This window comes from Mobula birostris, chromosome 16, assembly GCF_030028105.1.
Source record: "Mobula birostris isolate sMobBir1 chromosome 16, sMobBir1.hap1, whole genome shotgun sequence".
Lineage (NCBI taxonomy): Eukaryota > Metazoa > Chordata > Chondrichthyes > Myliobatiformes > Myliobatidae > Mobula > Mobula birostris.
Window position 1 is genome coordinate 74,729,751 of NC_092385.1, and position 21,038 is coordinate 74,750,788.

General features: G+C 43.2%; 1 protein-coding gene across 1 annotated transcript in view; it reads left to right on the top strand.

Moving 5' to 3' along the window:
• Window positions 1-14,812: 14,812 nt before the first annotated feature.
• lhfpl4a (LHFPL tetraspan subfamily member 4a) overlaps window positions 14,813-21,038 on the top strand; it is a 272,916-nt gene continuing 266,690 nt past the window's right edge. Inside the window, exon 1 of the mRNA XM_072280083.1 lies at window positions 14,813-15,218. Within this exon, the coding sequence (XP_072136184.1) occupies window positions 14,813-15,218 (406 nt within the window). The remainder of the gene's footprint in view (window positions 15,219-21,038) is intronic.

A 21,038-nucleotide genomic window follows, 5' to 3' on the forward strand; every position in this document is an offset into this window, starting at 1 on the left:
GTGTCTTGCAGGTTTATGAGGACATACTATTGCCTTTTCTTTCTTTGAGGAGTGGTGTGTTATTGAGTGTATATAATAAAGAACATCACTTCCCAGTGTGCAATGTGGGTAGTTCATGCAAAACCGGAAGTGACATTGGTGAACAGGTCACACCCACTCTTGGCAGGCTAGTGTCCCATTTAAAATGTGAGCTGAAGCTACTCTGTAAATCTGTAAATAAGATGGTTCTAGTGTTTTAACCCATACAAGTTTGTCTTGGACAACCACTTAATTGGGCGAAAATACTGTTCCCAGTTAACCAGAATCCAACGTACTTTTATACTCCTTTAAGACTGGACTATATTACTACACAGTTATCTCTGCATATTAAAATTAAATTAGAAATAATTATTACATAGTTTCTTGATGAAATAAGGAATTGTAATTGTGATTACACATTGTTATCCATTACTAGCAAAACAATTATAATTTTCTACAACAGACATTTGATCACTATTATGATGGCATTTGTGCAGTGTATCTTACCACAATACAAGTAGTAAACTTCACACCCAGAATGTATCCTTGAACATCATTTCAAATCGCAAATTTTAATCTTTTAATATGACTCATTTCAAAGCAATGAGTTCATTCCTTTTTCAGTAACTAGTTTAGCATTTGTAATCTTAAGTGGAATGAATTGCTTGATATTGCAATTTTAAAGAAATTCTGTCATTGTATGCAGTGACATTATGGACCAGTTCAAAGAAACATGCATGAAAATTTTCTTTCTGCTCTGAAGAATGCTTTTAGTTCTCCAGTACGTAATACTGATGAAAAAGCCATCCAGAAAAATGAGCTTCAATTGATAATGTTGGTTTTTGAGTATCAGGGTGATTTCAGAAAGCCTTACTATATTGTTATTCCACATAAGTGCACTAATTATTTTACGTAAAGGAAAGATTTCTTATGTGCAGTTTATCCCATTCGTATACAATATACCATCCTCCATTGTCACTTCATAATCTCCAGCACAAGATGATCTGGATAAGTATTTTAAAGATGTGCCTGAGATTTTAAGAGCATCTCTACTCGCAGATGTAATTTGATTATTTCTAAATTGTATCTCACTTTGCACCTTCCCTGGAATATTAAAAGATTTTCTCTTCACTGCTGCAGAAACCTCAGCAGCTGCTTCCAGAAGCTGATCTTGGAATCAATGATGACTTCTTAGGATCTGGTCACTACAGTAATCATATACACACCAGCACAAATAAAATGCTTTTATTTACATTAAGTGGCCACTTTATTAGGTACACCTGTACACTTGCTCGTTAATCATCCAATCATGTGGCAGCAACTCCATGCACAAAAGCATGCAGACATGGTCAAGAGTTTCAATTATTGTTCAGGCCAAACATCAGAATGAGGAAGTAATGCCGAACAAGCTGGACGAACTAAGGCCTTGGACCTTCACACAAAGAAGGCTTATGGATTGCAACATCATGTTTTTTACGGAGACATAGCTAAACAGTGATGCCCCAAACAACGTGGTGGAACTGGAAGGGCGCAAGGTCTTCAGGGCTGACAGAGCTGCAACAGTGACAGGTAAAAGTAGGGGAGGTGGTTTATACATCTATATGAATCGATCCTGGTGTACTAACTCTACCATTAATGACACTTATTGCTCTGCTGATCTGGAATACCTGATTATTAAGTGCAGACCTTTTTATCAACCATGAGAGTTTACATGCATCATTGCTGTTGCAGTTTATGTACCACCAGATGCTAATGCTAAAGTAGCCATGAAAGACCCGAGTGTTGCTATTAGCAAGCTGCAGACGGAGCCTTTATTGTTGCCGGGGACTTTAATCATTGTAACTTACGTACCGTGCTTCCAAGATGTTACCAAAATGTATCATGCACCACAAGGGAAAATAAAACCTTAGATCATGTCTACACAAGTGTGGCTGATGCTTACAAAGCCACTACCCTCCCCCACCTGGGACAGTCTGACCATCTTTCATTGTTTCTGCTTCCCAAGTATAGCCCAGTCATTAAACGTGTGAAACCCACAATGAAGACTATTAAGATCTGGCTGGAGGGTGCTGACTCTGCTCTTCAGCACCAATTCCAGCACACAGACTGGAGTGCGTTTGCTGCCTATGCCACCACAGACTCTCAGATTAACATTGACTTATATACCAACTCTGTCCTTGAGCACATCAACAAGTGTGTAGATGACATCACAAAAACAAGTAAAAGTTTTCCCCAGTCAGAAACCATGGATGAACAGAGAGGTTCACCTCCTGCTCAAAGCCAGAGATTCAGCCTTCAGGTCTGGAGACTGGGAGGCTTACAGCTCAGCCAGGGCCAACCTGAGGAAGAGAATCTCTCAGGCTAAATACATATACAAACAGAATCGAGGAGCATTTCAACTCCTCAGACCCCCTGTGCATGTGGCATGGCATACAGGTCATTACAGACTTCAAGCCACCTAGTACTGTGCCCCCTTCCAGCTCTGCTTCCCTCCCTGATGAGCTCAATTACTTCTACACTCACTTTGACCAAGGGAACAAGGAGGTCGCCCTCAAAGCGGATCTCCCACCTGGTGAACTGCCTCTCTCACTTTCCACCTCCGATGTTTGTGCCACAGAGCAGGGTGAATATACGGAAGGCAGCTGGTCCGGATGGAATACCTGGGCATGTGCTCAGAGTCTGTGCAGGACAGTTGGCCAGGGTCTTCATGGACATTTTTAAGCTATCTCTGGCACAGGTAGTTGTCCCCACAAGCTTCAAGGTTGCCACCATCATGCCAGTGCTGAAGCATTCCACTGCCACTGACCTGAACGACTTCTGCCCAGTGGCACTCACCACCATCATTGCAAAGTGCTTTGAGAGACTGGTTCTATCACACCTGAAATCCTGTCTGCCCACTACCCTGGATCCTCATCAATTTGCCTATCGCACCAACAGATCTACAGAGGACACCATCTCCACAGCACTTCACTGAGCCCTGATCCACCAGGACAGCCCCAACTCTTACATCAGAATGCTGTTCATTGACTTTAGTTCAGCATTCAATACTGTGATCCCCTCCAAGCTGATCACCAAACTTCACCAGCTTGGTATCAGCTCATCACTCTGCAATTGGACCTTGGACTTTCTGACTAACAGATGCCAATCTGTTAAGTTAGACAACTCCTTCACGATGGTTGGCCTAATCAGAGGGGATGACAAGACGGCCTACAGGGATGAGGTCCAGCACCTGGTTGCGTGGTGTGCTGATAACAACCTGGCCCTTAACACCCAGAAGACCAAGGAGATCATTGTGGACTTCAGGCATGCTAGGAGCCGCACTCATGTCCCCATCTACATCAACGGAGCTGTAGTGGAGTGTGTATCAAGCTTCAAATTCCTTGGTGTCCACACTTCCGATGATCTCACCTGGTCCCTGAACTCCTCCATCCTGATCAAAAAGGCGCAACAGCACCTTTTTCTGCGGAGCATAAAGAAAGCTCACCTCTGTCCCAGGATACTGACGGACTTTTACCGCTGTACCATTGAGAGCATACTCACCAACTGCATCTCAGTGTGGTGTGGCAATTGTCCTGTAATGGACCGCAAAGCAGTCCAGCATGTGGTGAAAACTGCCCAGTGGATTATCAGCACCCAATTGCCCACCATTGAGAACATCTACCATAAACGCTGCCTGGGCAGGATGAAGAGCATTATCAAGGATGCATCTCACCCTAACCATGGATTTTTTACTCTTCTCCCATCCGGTAGGCGCTACAGGATCCTCTGCTCTCGCACCAGCAGGCACAGGAAGAGCTTCTTCCCTGAGGCTGTGACCCTGCTGAACCTCAAATCACAGCGTTAAGCAGTATTGCACCCATATTGGACTGTCTCAGTACTTTTATATTTGTATGCTGTAGCACTTTTTATTTGCAGTTATTTTGTAAATAATACTATTCTTTTGCACTTCTGGTCAGATGCTAATTGCATTCCATTGGCTTTGTATCTGTACTCGGCACAATGACAATGAAATTGAATCTAAAAAAAAATCTAACCTAAGTGACTTTCACCACAGAATGATTGTTGGTGCCAGGTGGGGTGGTTTGAGTAACTCAGAAACTGCTGATTTCCTGGGATTTTCATGCACAGCAGCTTACAGAAAATAGTACAACAAACAAAAAATATCTAGTGAGGCCATTCTGTGGATGAAAATGCCTTGTTAATGAGAGAAGTCAGAGGAGAATTCTGGGCTAGTTCAAGCTGACAGGATGATGACAATAACTCAAGTCACTACACATTAGTGTGCAGGAAAGCATCTCTGAAGGAACAACACATCAAGTCTTGAAGTGGATGGGCTACAGCAGCAGAAGACCACTCAGTGGTCACTATTAGGTATAGGAGCTACCTAATAAAGTGGCCACAGCGTGTATAATAGTCGAAGCAGAGGCTACCTTTTTTGTCTTTCCAAAAATCTTAAGAATTGCCATTAACGACTGGATAAAATGAAGGACTATTTGAGAGACCATAAGATATAGGAGCAGAAGTAGGCCATTCAGCACATTGAGTCTGCTCCACCATTCAATCATGGGCTGATCCAATTCTTCCAGTCATCCCCACTCCCCTGCCTTCTCCCCATACCCTTTGATGCCCTGGCTAATCAAGAACCTATCTCTGCCTTAAATACGCCCAATGACTTGGCCTCCACAGCCACACGTGGCAACAAATTCCACAGATTTACCACCCTTTGACTAAACTAACTTCTCCACATCTCAGTTCTAAATAGACATCCTTCAATCCTGAAGTTGTGCCCTCTTGTCCTAGACTCCCCTACCATGGGGAATAACTTTGCTATTTAAAATCTGTTCAGGCTTTTTTAACGTTTGGAGTGTTTCTATGAGATTCTCTCCCCCCCCCCCCCCCCATTCTCCTGAACTCCAGAGAATACAGCCCAAGAGTTGTCAGACGTTTCTCATACCATAACCCTTTCGTTCCTGAAATCATTCCCGTGAATCTTCTCTGAACCATCTCCAATGTCAGTATATCCTTTCTAAAATAAGGAGCCCAAAATTGCACACAATACTCCAAGTGTGGTCTCACGAGTGCCTTATAGAGCCTCAACATTACATCGCTGCTCTTATATTCTATACCTCTAGAAATGAATGCCAGCATTGCTTTCACCTTCTTCACAACTGACTCAACCTGGAGGTTAACCAAAAAGAGGACTCCCTTTGCATCTCTGCATTTTGAATTTTCTCTTCACCTAAGTAATAGTCTGCCTGTTTATTTCTCCCACCAATGTGCATGGCCATACACTTTCCAACCTTGTATTTCATTTGCTACTTCTTTGCCCATTCCACTAAACTATCTAAGTCTCTCTGTAGACTTTGTTTCCTCAACACTACCCGCTCCTCCACGTATCTTTGTATCATCGGCAAATTTAGCCACAAATCCATTAATACTATAGTCCAAATCATTGATATACATTGTAGAAAGTAATGAACACAAAACTTTAAGCAGAGACATCAGACCAAAAATTACTCGAAGTATTCACTGCACACAAGCAATACTAAAATGTTGTAGATTTCAAATTGTGTTTTTTTTGTTTGTTTTTTTTTAAATATAAACACAGTTTACTAAGTGGTTCACATCATGTTTTCAGTCTTCCTGTGTTTTGGATCCTGCACTGTCTCTGTAAAGCCTGTGCATGTGTGCGCACAGCTGAGGGCTTGTTTTATTGACAACATCCATGCCCCATCAATTTACAGGACATGTCACTTAGGGACTTGGGTAAGCAGATTCTGAGTAATTGAACCATCAGTTAATCAGGGCAGGCACTGATTTGGGACAACTCTTAAAAAGCAGAAACTATTCAGAAGATAGCCAGCATTCTCTTTGTTTATATGGGATACTATGCCACTCAATTGGGACAGAAGTCTGTGCCAAACAGTTTCTAACTAACGTCAATCATGTACCTTGTTAGCCATCAGGCTCTACAGTTTTTAAATAGCATTAGTTGTGTATGTTTATGTTCAAAAAGCAGTAATTTTCATCATGGATAGTTGGCAAGAAATAAGCAGTAAGACAATGCAGAACTGTTTTGCTCACTGTGGTTTCAAGCATTGAGGCTTGGAGATTCCAGAAATAGCTGTTAGACATTACAGAGCAAACAGTTTCACTGGATAACAAAGATTTTGCTATGTTCATCCTTCAATACCAATCAGCTATGCAGTACACATGAAAGAAAACTACCAAAATTTGGAAATCTTGAGGCACATACATTACAGCAGAACATCTGTGGTGATCTGAAAGTAGCAGCACTGTTACTAGGAGTGCAGCTTGGATATACCAAGTACTGTTGTTTCATTTGCAATGAGAATCATGCTGAAGAATCTCATTACATTACAAAAGAATGGCTACTCTGTAAGCAGTTGGTTCCAGGGCAGAAAAGTGTGGCACATAAACCACTTGCAGATCCAAAGATATTTTTGCCTCTTCATATAAAACTGGGGATTATGAAAAAATTTGTGAAAGTGATAAACAAGGTGAAGGACTTTGATATTTGAGACAGATGTTTCAACAGAATAACTGATGCCAATATTAAGGAAGGCAGTTTTGTTGGTCCACAAATCAAGCAGGTTCATCAATTTGAAGAACTTCTACTGAGACCAGAGAAAATAACATGGAAGGCATTCAAGGATGTTGTTGAAAATTTTCTTGGCAACTATAGAATACAAAACTATGTGCAGCTGGCTGACAACATGCTTCAAGCATACAAAAGCATGAAGTGCAACATGTCACCAAAGATTCATTTTCTGCATTCGCATTTAGACCTCTTCCCTGCAAACCTCACAGATTTGGTGGGACCAAAGTCGTATACACCCTAGACCTACGAAGCTCACCTCTGTCCCAGAATACTTACAGACTTTTACCACTGTACCATTGAGAGCATACTCACCAACTGCATCTCAGTATGGTATGACAATTGTCCTGTACTGGACTACAAATTTCACAAGGGGGTGGCTGGGAACAGATGCAAATGCAAGACAGACACTGAAGTACAAGAAACAGGACTTGACTAGAGTAGGGATGTGACAGGATTCAGGCAAGGAGCAGGGACAAGAACGCAAAACTTGGGCTAGGGAAAGCGAGACCAGGACTAGGAGTCAAGGCTTGGACTCTGAGGACCCAGAACCTGGGTCTTGCCTTGGGCTCAGACCCCAGAACCAGACAAGGACATGACATGGTTTCAGGACAGGACATGGCTGGGTTCTAGAGGCGCGAGCCTCGGGTTCTTGGGTCCAGAGCTTGGCTGCGTTCTGGAGGCGCGAGCCTCGGGTTCTTGGGTCCAGAGCTTGGCTGCGTTCTGGAGGCGCGAGCCTCGGGTTCTTGGGTCCAGAGCTTGGCTGCGTTCTGGAGGCGCGAGCCTCGGGTTCTTGGGTCCAGAGCTTGGCTGCGTTCTGGAGGCGCGAGCCTCGGGTTCTTGGGTCCAGAGCTTGGCTGCGTTCTGGAGGCGCGAGCCTCGGGTTCTTGGGTCCAGAGCTTGGCTGCGTTCTGGAGGCGCGAGCCTCGGGTTCTTGGGTCCAGAGCTTGGCTGCGTTCTGGAGGCGCGAGCCTCGGGTTCTTGGGTCCAGAGCTTGGCTGCGTTCTGGAGGCGCGAGCCTCGGGTTCTTGGGTCCAGAGCTTGGCTGCGTTCTGGAGGCGCGAGCCTCGGGTTCTTGGGTCCAGAGCTTGGCTGCGTTCTGGAGGCGCGAGCCTCGGGTTCTTGGGTCCAGAGCTTGGCTGCGTTCTGGAGGCGCGAGCCTCGGGTTCTTGGGTCCAGAGCTTGGCTGCGTTCTGGAGGCGCGAGCCTCGGGTTCTTGGGTCCAGAGCTTGGCTGCGTTCTGGAGGCGCGAGCCTCGGGTTCTTGGGTCCAGAGCTTGGCTGCGTTCTGGAGGCGCGAGCCTCGGGTTCTTGGGTCCAGAGCTTGGCTGCGTTCTGGAGGCGCGAGCCTCGGGTTCTTGGGTCCAGAGCTTGGCTGCGTTCTGGAGGCGCGAGCCTCGGGTTCTTGGGTCCAGAGCTTGGCTGCGTTCTGGAGGCGCGAGCCTCGGGTTCTTGGGTCCAGAGCTTGGCTGCGTTCTGGAGGCGCGAGCCTCGGGTTCTTGGGTCCAGAGCTTGGCTGCGTTCTGGAGGCGCGAGCCTCGGGTTCTTGGGTCCAGAGCTTGGCTGCGTTCTGGAGGCGCGAGCCTCGGGTTCTTGGGTCCAGAGCTTGGCTGCGTTCTGGAGGCGCGAGCCTCGGGTTCTTGGGTCCAGAGCTTGGCTGCGTTCTGGAGGCGCGAGCCTCGGGTTCTTGGGTCCAGAGCTTGGCTGCGTTCTGGAGGCGCGAGCCTCGGGTTCTTGGGTCCAGAGCTTGGCTGCGTTCTGGAGGCGCGAGCCTCGGGTTCTTGGGTCCAGAGCTTGGCTGCGGGATCCGCGAGCCTCGGGTTCTTGGGTCCAGAGCTTGGCTGTGGGATCCGCGAGCCTTGGGTTCTTGAGTCCAGAGACAGAGTGGGAACCAAACATCAACATAGAGCCAGGACTTATCCTTCAACAAGCCAGGCATCATCTTTAACACAACACTAACATGAGACAGGATAGAACATAAACATAAAGCCAGGACTTGTCCTAAGACAAGTCAGGACTCAACTTCATCTCCACACCAAGGTGGGACAGGTCTTTCCATCAGGTAATAGCAGAACAGCCAGACTTACCCAACAGAGGCAAGGACAAGACAAGACAGACCTCCCCCAGCAGAGGGCAACAGTAAAACAGCCTGGCTTACCCCACAGAGGCAAGGACAAGTAGAGACAAACACAAAAGTACAACAGACAGTTCCATCTCTGCTCCAGGGTAGCTCCAAGTCTCAGTTCAGCCAGCAACCTCAGCTGGCTACAAAAACAGCCAGATCACTATCTAGCTCAGAGTGGCTGGCAGCCACTCAGCTAGCCCAGGAAACAGCCAAATCCATACCACAAAGACCACTGCAACAAGTGGCAACAAGGCTCCATGAAGCAGTGGTCCTCCAACCAGGCCTAGAAATCACAAATAGTTTCACTAACCTTCCATCAGCAGGTTACTCCTAGAGGGACTGACAAGACAAACCAGCAGCCCATACTCCCTCCCAAGGCTACTTATATTGCAAGCCCAAAGATTGGAATCAGGTGCCTATGCTTAACTCAAACAAGGGACAGCTGGAAAACCCGGAGTCCTGAGTTCACGGACCAGACCGTGAACCGGAATGCAGACTTCACAGACCGGACCATGACAGCAAAGCACTCCAGAGTGTGGTGAAAACTGCCCAGTAGATTATCGGCACCCATTTGCCCACCATTGAGAACATCCACCATAAATGATGCCTGGGCAGGGCGAGAAACATTATCAAGGACGCATCTCACCCCAACCATGGTCTTTTTACTCTCCTCCCATCTGGTAGGCACTACAGGAGCCTCCGCTCCCACACCAGCAGGCTCAGGAAGAGCTTCTTCCCTGAGGCTGTGGCCCTGATGAACCTCACATCACAGCGCTAAACAGTATTGCACCCATATTGTACTGTCTCAGTACTTTTATATTTGTGTGCTGTAGCACTTACTTTTTATTTGCAGTTATTTCGTTAATAACACAATTCTTCGCATTTCTGGTTAGATGCTAACTGCATTTCATTGGCTTTGTATCTGTACTCGGCACAATGACAATAAAGTTGAATCTAATCTAATCTAATCTAATCACATCACATCCAGTTCATTACATAACACCAAATTCTCAATGGCAGTGCTTGAAAACACCATCTCATAGGCATTCAACAAACTCACACTATTGGGATCCATTTTTGAAAACTGATTTTCCAAATAGACTTGCATGTTTAAATCTCCCATGACTATCATAGGATTGCCCTTTTGACACACCTTTTCTATTTCCTGTTGCAATTTGTGGTCCACATCCCAACTACTGTTAGGAGGCAATTATCTAACTGCTATCAGGGTCCCTTTTCTCTTGCAGTTTCATATCTCTTCTCACAAGGATTCAAAATCTTCTGTTCCTATATCACATCTTTCTACTGATTTGATGCCATTCTTTACCAGCAGAGCCATACCACGCCTTCTGCCTGCCTTCCTATCCTTCTGATACAATGTGTAACCTTGGACATTCAGCTCCCAACTACAACCATCCTTCAGTCATGATTCAGTGATGGCCACAACATCATACCTGACAATCATACCTGACCTAACAGTGCATCAAGATCACCCATCCTATTTATTGTATTCCCTGCACTGAGATATAATATCTTGAGTGCTCCATTTGCTACCCTGTTTGATTCTGCATCCTTAATGCACTGATATTCACCTTGCTGGCTGCAATTATGTCCTATTATCTGCTTGCCCTTTGTTGAAGATTGACTGCATGCTATCTTTGCTTTTTTACCACCCATCCTATTCTGAGTCCCTTCACTCCATTTCCACACCCCTGCCAAATTAGTTTAAACCCTCCCCAACAACTCTTACAATCCTGTTTGCGAGAATATTGGTTCCCCTCAGGTTCAGATGCAACCCATCACTGTTGAATAGGTCATGCCTCCCATTGAAGAGACCTCAATAACCCAAGAGCCTGAAGCCTTTCTCCCTGCACCAGTTTCTCAGCCACGCACTAATTTGCAAAGTCATCCTGTTTTACCCTCACTGGCGTGTGGTGCAGGCAGCAATCCAGAAATTACTACCCGGGAAGTCCTGCTTCTTAGCTTTCTACCTAGCTCTCTAAATTCTCTTTACAGGACCTCTTTGCTTTTCCTTCCTATGTCATAGGTACCAATATGTACCAAGACATCTGGCTGCTCTCCCTCTCTCTCCAGAATGTGGTGGACTTGTTCTGAGACATCCCTGACCCTGGCACCTGGGAGGCAACATAACATCCAGGTGACTCATCTCCTGTATGTTCCCCTGACTATTAAGTCCCTATCACTCCCATTCCCCTCTTCTCCCTCTTTCCCTTCTGCACCATGGCTCAGTGCCAGTCATCCAGTCTCTGTGACATTCCCTCGAAGGTCACCCCCTACAAAAGTACCCAAAGCTGTATACTTACTTTTCAGGGGAATAGCTACAGGGGTACTCGGTGCTAACTGTCTATTCACATTTCCATTTCTCCTGACGTCTATTCTGAGGCTGTTCCCTCTGGTCCCACCTTAGGAAACATCCTCTCCACATCCACTTTACCTAGGTCTTTCACTCCTCATACAATAAAACTTTCATTCCTGGAATCAATCTCATGAACCTCCTCTGAATCCTCTCCAATTATATTACATTCTTTCTTAAGAAAGGGGACCAAAATGACTCACAATATTCCAAGTGAGGCCTCACCAGTGCCTTATAAAGCCTCAGCATTACATCCTTGCTTTTATATTCTAGTCCTCTCAAAATGAATGTTAACACTGCATTTGCCTTCCTCATCACTAACTCAATCTGAGAATTAACCTTTAGGGAATCCTGTACAAGGACTCCCAAGTCCCTTTGAACCTCATATTTTTGTAATTTCTCTCCTTGCTTTTATTCCTTGTACCATACATTTCTTGACACTGTATTCCATCTGTCACTTCTTTGCCCATTCTCTTAACCTGCTGCCTCAGTCCTTATGCAGTCTCCCTGCTTTTTCAGCCCTACCTCCTCCTCTACCTATCTTCATATTGTCTGCAAACTTAGCCCCAAAGCCATCAATTCCATTATCCAAACCATTGACGTACAGTGTAAAAAAAAAGCAGTCCCAACACTGACCACTGCAGAACACCACTAGTCACTGGCAGGCAATCAGATAAAGCTCCCCTTATTGCCACTCATTGCTCCCTGCCAATCAGCCACTGCTCTATCATTGCTTGTATACTTCCATAATACCATGGTCTCCTAGCTTGTTAAGCAGTCTCATGTGTGGCATCTTGTCAAAGGCCTTCTGAAAATCCATGTATTCAAAATCCACTGATTCTCCTTTATCTATCCTGCTTGTTATTTCTTCAAAGAATTCCAACAGATTTGGCAGGCAAGATTTTCCCTTATGGAAATCATGCTGACTTTGGCCTATTTTATCGTGTGCCTCCAAGTACCCCAAAACCACATCCTTAACTATCAACTCCAAAATCACCCCAACCACTGAGGCCAGGCTAGCTAGCCTATAATTTCTTTTCTGCTGCCTATCTCCCTTCTTGTAGAGTGGAGTGACATTTGCAATTTCCCAGTCTTCCCCAGCCATACTACAATTTATTGATACAGATCACTAGTGTTTCCATAATCTCTTCAGTTACATTTTTCACAGCCCTGGGGTTTAGTCAATATGGTTCAGGTGACTTAAATACCTTTTGACATTTCAGTTTCCCAAACACATTCTCCCTAGTAATAGCAATTGCACTCACTTCTGCCCCTGACATTCTTAAGCTTCCAATATACTGCTAGTGCCTTCCATAGTGAAGACTGATGCAAAATACTTATTCAGCTCCTCTGGAAATTCCTTTCCCCCCATTAATACCTCTCCAGTGTCATTTTCCAGCAGTTCAACATCAACTCTCATTTCTCTTTTACTCTATATATCTGAAAAACTTGTGCTATCTTCTTTAATATTATTTGCAAGCTTACCTTGATATTAGATCTTTCCCCCTTAGGACCTTTTTTAGTTACCTTTTGCTGGCTTTTGAAAGTTTCCAAATTCTCTAGCATCCCTCTACTTTTTGCTATTATGCTGTCTTTGACTTCCCTTATCAGCTACAGTTGCATCATCCTGCCTATAGTATCCTTCTTTTTTGGGATGTCTCTATCCTGTGTCTTCTGAATTGCCCCTAAATACTCCAGTCATTGCTGATCTGCCATCATCTCTGCTAGTCTCCCCTTCCAATTAACTTTGGACAGTTCCTTTCTCATGCTTCTGTAATTCTCTTTACTCTACAATAATACTGATACATCTGACTTTAACTTCTCCTTCTCAAATTGCAGGGTGAATTGTATCATATTATGATCACTACCTCCTAAGTGTTCTTTTACCTTAAATTCCCTGATGAAATCTGGCTTATTAACAACACCCAATCCAGAATAACTAATCCCTTGGTGGGCTCAACCGCAAGTTGCACTAAAGAGCCACTTGTAGGCATTCTACAGATTTTGTTTTATTTGGGATCCAGCACCAATCTGATATTCTCAATCTACCTGTATATTGAAACCCCCATGACTATCATAACATTGTCCTTTTAACATGCCATTTCCATTTCCCATTGTAATTTGTAGCCCTCATCCTGGCTACTGTTCAAACAATAACAGTGGTGTGCAGAAGAGCATTTCTGAATGCACAACACATTGAACTTTGAAGCGGATGGGCTACAGCAGCGGAAGACCATGTTATTAGGCACTGTAATTTATTAACATAATAAAGTGGTCACTGAGTGTAAAGAAGTAAAATTATTATAAATATGACAATAAACTCAACTTGATGTAAACTGACTTGATAGAAGATTAATATATGATATTTATATCATTCCCCAACCTCCAGCCTCTTTTACCTCAAATTATTTGTCGCTATTTTCATTATCAGTGTGGTAAGAATGTATTCTTTTCTGCTTCTAATGCTGTGTATTAGTTACATATGTTTTCACTGTTTATTTTTTCATTTGTCTCCAGTGTGATGGTGAATGTGTCCAGTGAATTAGAGAGTTTTAGACCTTGGAGCAGTCAGTAGCTATGACAGTCACTGCAGAGCACCGAGTGTTTGACCTTCTCTGGTAACTTTGGCATTATATATCTATTCCAGCTGAGGTTTTGTCACTGATGGCCCCACAGATACTGAAAAATTCAGCAATAATTACACTATTGACCGTCAGAAGGAAATAATAAGAGCATAAGCTTCTCTATGTCTTCATATGAGTCTCATCACACCTTTTCTTATTCTACTTAACATTTCTCAGGTTGGTAGGTATGCAATTTGTCCTGAAGAAGGATCTCAGCCTGAAGCATCAGCTGTTTGTCTATTTCCATGGGTGCTGCGTGATCTGTTGAGTTCCTCCAGCATTTTGTGTGTGCTTCACTGGATTTCCAGAATCTGTAGAATCTCTTTTGTTTTGGAATTTAGTATATCCTATGCCACATAATTGAACTGAACAAAATTTATTTTAAAAAAGAAAATAAAATTGGACTTATAACTCTCTGTCCATTAACTTGCTAAGCTATTTCCCAAGTTACTTTGGGTAAATGACAAATATGTTCCAAGGACATGTATTAGATTAGCTCTGGGAGCTTTTACAAAGACCTACACACATATTTCCTCACTGAACTCTGTGCCCATATATCTGCCAAGTCATCTTGACCCATTGAGCAAGCTAGTGAAGATATAGTTAAATAGCAATTGGCAAATCATTACAGTGTTTCATTAAAAATGTTTCAGCTTTATCGTGAACTGGTTCAATTCAATCTCATTTAGCATCCTTATCGTCACATACACAGAGTGCTGACTGCTGGGAAATATTCCCAATAAGGCTGCATTGCTTCGGTGACGCGCATTCCCCAAGCAGCCAGCGTGTCGAGAGCGCGCAGTGAAAGCCGGAGAGAGGGAGAGAGAGAGAAAAAAAGAGAGAGTGAGAGAGAGAGAGAGAGAAAGAGAGGGAGGAAGAGGGAAGAAAGGGAGAGGAACGGGCAGAGAGCACCTGGAAAGATGGAGCACTTCCATCACATAGCGGGTTTATAATGATCGGGGAAAGGTGTCCGCGCTGAATGGGATTACAGGGATTGATGTAAAGGTTGGGTCCTGCATTTGTGCCGAGGAACTACCGAGGAGGGAGGAAAAGATGTTGCCTTCACAGGAAGCCTCTAAAATCTACCATGACAATTACATGCGTAACTCCAGAGCCATCGGCGTGTTGTGGGCCATCTTCACCATTTGCTTCGCGATCATTAACGTTGTGGTTTTCATCCAGCCTTACTGGATCGGGGACAGTGTCAGCACTCCCTACGCTGGCTACTTCGGCCTTTTCCATTACTGCATCGGGACGGGTTTAAACAGCCGGGATTTAATATGCCAGGGGACCTTCTCCGACTTCTCCAGCATCCCGTCGGGTGCCTTCAAGGCGGCGGCATTCTTCGTGCTGCTGTCCATGGTGTTGATACTGGGCTGCATCGCCTGCTTCGCCCTGTTCTTCTTCTGCAACACGGCCACCGTTTACAAGATCTGCGCCTGGATGCAGCTCCTGGCAGGTAGGGGCTGAGCGATGCGTGTGTGTGTGTGTTTGCGCGCGCTTTATATAAATGCAGAGTCGATTACACTTCTGACTATGTATGTGGATATATATGCCATTGTAAGTATAAAAGCTAGAGAGAAAAGGCAGAATTCAACGCTTTGACTGCGGGTCAGATGGCCTCGCAGCATAAAGTATCCACTGCCGTAACCCAGAGCAGCCTTCATACCAGGGGATAATAGCGTCCCACTATCTAAAAACCTAGTACCACATCTTATCCCCTAACTGTTATTAATTCGAGAGGGTCTTCTGGGACGTGTGCTACGTTATATAACATGTAGTGCAATGATTAAAGGTGGCGATAGAATGCAGGATGGTTAACATTGACTAATTCCAGGGCTCCAGTGGTGAGTGACTGGAATGCAATCCGAAGTTAATGTGGTGGATCGTAAGGTACTGGAGCTTGTTTGGCGTTATGACTTGAATAATATCCTTATCCGAGAGCTGAACATCGCTGAGTCTGTGAAGTATCTTACATCACATCACATGCGCTGACTGCACGGTATTGAATGTTGTAGTATTCTTCAGTTATATTGTGGCCATGGGTCAACAAGGCAAGTAATTGCGAGGCGCAGATTACTGACGGATGGCACTGCCAAAAAAAAAGGTTCTTTAACGAAATGTTGATCCCTGTCTCCGTTCCCGTGTAATCTCCAGAATCAACAGACCTGAGGACGGCGGCGATTGAACTTGCCGTGGTTGCCAATGAGTTAATTCACCAGTAGGACCGAAACAGACTACTAATAAAAGGATTGCCAAACCAGGCATGGGAGACGGATAGTTATTTTTATAGCTAAGGGTCGCTCATTGTTCATATGTATTAATGAGGAGTGTGATAGTGGCAAGTAATCTCGCTGGAATGAAGAACAACGATAGGGAGTATTACAAAGCTTTTATGCAAATCATTAGTTATAGGCTGATTTTAGAAAGATCGACCGTCAGGTATAACTCTGCAGAATGGCATTTTTTTTATCCCCCCTCCTCTCTCTTCACGGTAATTTGCGTTTCTCAATATAACTCATTTCGGCGTGAGCACAATTATTACAGCACGGTGGTTTGAGTGTGTCGGTGAACTGAGACGAAAGGACACAACTCATTCTAAATTCATTGTATTCTTCTGAGCCTCCGCTTTCAAAGAGGAGATCTCGCATTTCCTCGTTCTTGTGAAGCGGAATAGAGTCTCCATTATTGAATCGGTATAGCCAGCTAAAACCCAAGCCACTTACATGACTACTAAATCCTCTTTTCATATTTGCATGGCTTTAATTTTAGTTCATGAAATAAGAGGCTTAATGAGCCCAAAATATTGGCCCACTGAGCTGCTTTGAGTTTAGAAACACGTCTCCCTTGGAAATATTGCGCTGTGAGAGCTGTTCATGGCGGAGAAAAGATTTGAGAAGTTTTGCCGCATGTGTGCATTTTATGGGTTTATGTTTTAAGCCATTTGGTGGGGTGTTGGTATTATTCCTTGGCATTGTCTTTGAATAGCAAAGATAAAAATGTAGGTTCAGGGAGTGCAGGTCTGGTAGCTGTTGTTACTACCAAAATACCATCAATGGCTCTAAGAAAAGGCTTTTCTGATTATTATTAGTATTCTCTTACAGTGATAGTTCCATCAGTGTACCAATAATGTCGTGATCTTGAGGAAGACTCGAAAACCTTAATGGAAAAGGTAGATGAAAAAGACTTGATCCATCTCTTTCTGTAATTGAAATAAGCTATGAATCTGTCTTTTGCAACAGTTGGAAAGATTCTAAATTGCATAAAGGAATTCAGCTTCCATATTACACAAAAGGGAACATAAGGACTTTGGAGAAAGTGCAAAAAGCATTACTAGGATGACATGAGGCCTGGTTGTTCGGAAAATGTCAAAGAAACTGAGATTCTTTCTATAGAAAGGGATGAACTGGACAAGGATGTGGTAGAGGCTTTTAAGATCATGAAGTGGTTTCACCATGCTGTGAAGATCAGAACTAGGAGGTATGAATATAAGATGGTCATGTTATAATATATATAAGACATAGGAGCAGAATTAGGCCATTCAACACAGCAAGTCTGCTCCACCATACCATCGTGGCTGGTTTATTATCACCATTGTCCTGCCTTCCCCCTGTAACCTTTGACACCCTTGCTAATTAACAACCTACCGATCTCCCATTGATCTATGCGATGACTCGGTCGCCACAGCTCTCTGTGGCAATAAGGAAGTGAGAAGAACATCCTTAACAGCAGGACTTTTGAATTTGGAACTTTGTACCACAAGGAGTAAATGAGTTGAGTAAGCTGGATATATGGTAAGAAGAAGCTAGATACTCCAGGCTTAAAGGAATAGAAAATCTATTGCTGAACTCAGATGGGAAGGAGTGGTAAAAGTCTCAGTGACTCATAAATGCAAACCTGTTGAAATGAATACTTTCTTCCTATGCACCAGAAACTGTGTACTAAGTTTGTAGGTTAATTCAAAGCTAGCTTTTGATAACTTAAAAATATACCTACATTACCTCCTATGAGCTTAAAATTGTAATGCTTTTCCAGTTATATAATTTGGACAAAAAGTTGACTCAAAAAAATCCATTCCTAAATATACACTTCCCTAATGGCTTCTAACAGTCCTCTCCCCCGCCTCCATCTTTCCCTTTTATAACTAAGCTTATCTTATTAACTTCTACTATTACTCAAAGATGAATGTATTGGTTACAATAGGTGTTACGTTAATTAGCCTTTATATGAAGACAGCATTGAGATTCACAAATTAAAGTGTTTATTCTTTTAAATCATTGTGGTTCTTCTATTCAAAAAGTTTGACCAAAACAAATATTTCACCTATTGTTTAGCAAAATTATTAAGTCTACATTGCAACTGTTTGACTTCAAATCTAATATTTTGCCATATAATTGTATATGAATGATGAATACCACTGTTGGGAACTCCATTCCATCATTTTAGCAGATCAGTTCACCCATTTATTGAAACAGAGGAGCATACTGTAAGTCCAACTGAAGACAGCGAGTGCTGAAGACATCATTTCAAACCATTATCGTTATAAAAAGTAGTTTTGCATTGTCTACATAACCACGCAGGTTGGTTATATCTAGCCATAGTATCACTTTGGTTATTGTTATGTCTCACTGCAGTCAGATCAAAAACATCTTTTCTTTGGGAAAACTGAAGAATTTTCATTGCTGTTCTATTGCCATTCTTTCATGTCAAGCTAGTGAGGCTGGAAGCTCTGCAGTAACACTGGATGCAAAGAGTAATGTGTAATCTCTGCCGAGTTTTAAATGGGTATCCTCATTTAGTATCCATTAAGCATTGTCTATTGTAGCACAGTGGTTAGAGTGACACTATTACAGATTGGGGCATCATAGTTCAGAGTTCAATTACAGTGTCCTCTGTACATTGTTCCCATGAAATGTGTGGGCTTTCCCTGGGTGCTCTGGTTTCCTTACAGAGTCCAATGATGTCCTGGACTAATGTCAATTAGTCATTGTAAATTGTCCTATGATTGGTTCAGGGTTAAACCGGGGTTATTGGGGATTGCAGGGGTGGCGTGGCTCAGAAGAGCCTACTCTACACTGTATCTCTAAATGAGGTAAATAAATACCAAAGGAAAAAAAACTTGCAGATTCTGGAAATCCCAAATTAAAAAGAAAAATTGCTGGAAACATTTTTCTCATTTATCTTAGTTCAAATGAATGCTCTTCAACATTAAACATTTTCCTACCACAGAGTCTACCTGACCTGCTGAGCATTTCCAGTATTTTCTGCTTTTATCTTCATGCACCAAAGTTGGAAGAAAATGTGGTTTAAAATGCTCAGTGAGAAAAGAGAATTATTTCAAAATTTAGTTACATTGTGCAATTGATAGTACCATGGGAAGATGGTGTCGAAGAAGCTTATGAGAGGAAAAAGACCAAGTACTCTGTACTGACAACTGAAGCTGCCCAGAATGGCTGGAAGACCAAGATTTTCCCTGTAGAAGTGGGATGCAGGGGATTCGTTGCTACATCTACGACCAGTCTATTGAAGAAGATGGGGGTGAGGGGTCACTCCCTCCAACAAGCAATCAAGTCCTTGTCAAACGCAGCAGAAGAAAGCAGCAATTGGATTTGGATTAAAAGGAAAGACAACAACTGGGCTGCAAGATGAAGACAGGAGGGTATGGAACTGAGGGGGTGTATCTGGGATGCTAGGTAGCACTATTGAGCCCTCTGGAGACGTTGTGGGCTTATCAACGAAATGTCAAAGAGGGAGGGTGCCCACCTGATGACCTCGATGACGTACCTACCCTCCCTCCTTGTCACCACTCCAAACCCACTGCCAACATCGAGAGTGCCAACTTACCATAGGGATTGAAACATCAAGTCCTAGTAGCTCTACTAATGCACCAAAGTTGGAAGAAAATGTGGTTTAAAATGCTCAGTGAGAAAAGCGAATTATTTCAAAATTTAGTTACATTGTTGTGGATGGAGAAGGAAATCAGTTCCTGGAAAAACAGATGGCTGCAAAAAATTAGGATAACATTCATATATTGGCATTAACAATAAAAGCATCAGCAACATTTTTACTGTAATTATGAACTAAAGAAAAATGTATAAAATAGAATGACATCTGAATTTTTTAAAAAAATATCCTGTTCTTCCTATCTTCATTCCCATTTTTCTTGCACTTTACTTCATTTTAATTTTATTCAAGAAGCCTGTCTTGAATATGCTTAGCCCTTCAGTAAGATTTGCAGACTTGATGGGCTGAATGGCCTGATTCTGATCTACATCTCATGGCCTATATTTCATTGACTACTTTACCAAACTTGGAGCTTCTCTATCACCAGACCGCATTCTCTTCGATTCCAAAATCTGTTGATCTAAGCCCTGAATATGAGCATTTATTGAGCAATAATGAACCATTGGTGTTTAACATTCCAAGTTTTCACATCATTCTGAGAAAATAAATTTCAGTTCATGTTGGCCAACCATGTAAACTCAGTGGCCGCTTTATTAGGTACACCTGTAGACATGCTAATAAACGCAAATATCTAATCAGTCAATCATGTGGCAGCAAATCAATGTATAATAGCATGCAGAACAGGTCAAGAAGTTCATTTCTTGTTCAGATCAACAAGTGAAGAAGTGTGATCGAAGTGACTTTTTGACAGTGCAATGATTGTTGGTGCCAGATGGGGTGGTTTGAGTATCTCAAAAACTGTTGATCTCCAGGGATTTCCACACACAACAGTCTTTGGGGTTTACAGTGAATGGTTTGAAAAACAAAAAAAATATGCAGTGAGTGACTGTTCTGTGGGCAAAAACACCTTGTTGATGAGAGAGGTCAGAGTTGAATGGCCAGACAGGAAGGTGACTGTAGCTTTAGAAACCAATGCACTACAACAGTAGTGTGCAGAAGAGTATGTCTGAATGCGCAACATGTCAAACCGTGAAGTGGATGGGCCACTGAGTGTATCTTGAGTCTTTGACTCTAGTTCTGGGCTCGGCAGCTAGAGGGATCTGCCTATCATTCACTGTTTCGTCAAATCTAGCCATTGGTTAGAAACCAGCTCCAAATAGACCCCAAACTCTATCAGGGCATGATAAAGTTGTCACAGATATGATTTGGCAGTAATGAATAAAGCCAAGATGAAGCTGTAGTAAGACTGAAAACTGTATGATACCCCACAAAGGCCATAGCATTCTATTCAGTCTGATTGCACTAATCCAACACTAGAAAGTGAAGTAAATTGCGACCTTCAATTACATTTCAGTTGCTGTGAATGTGGTTTCCC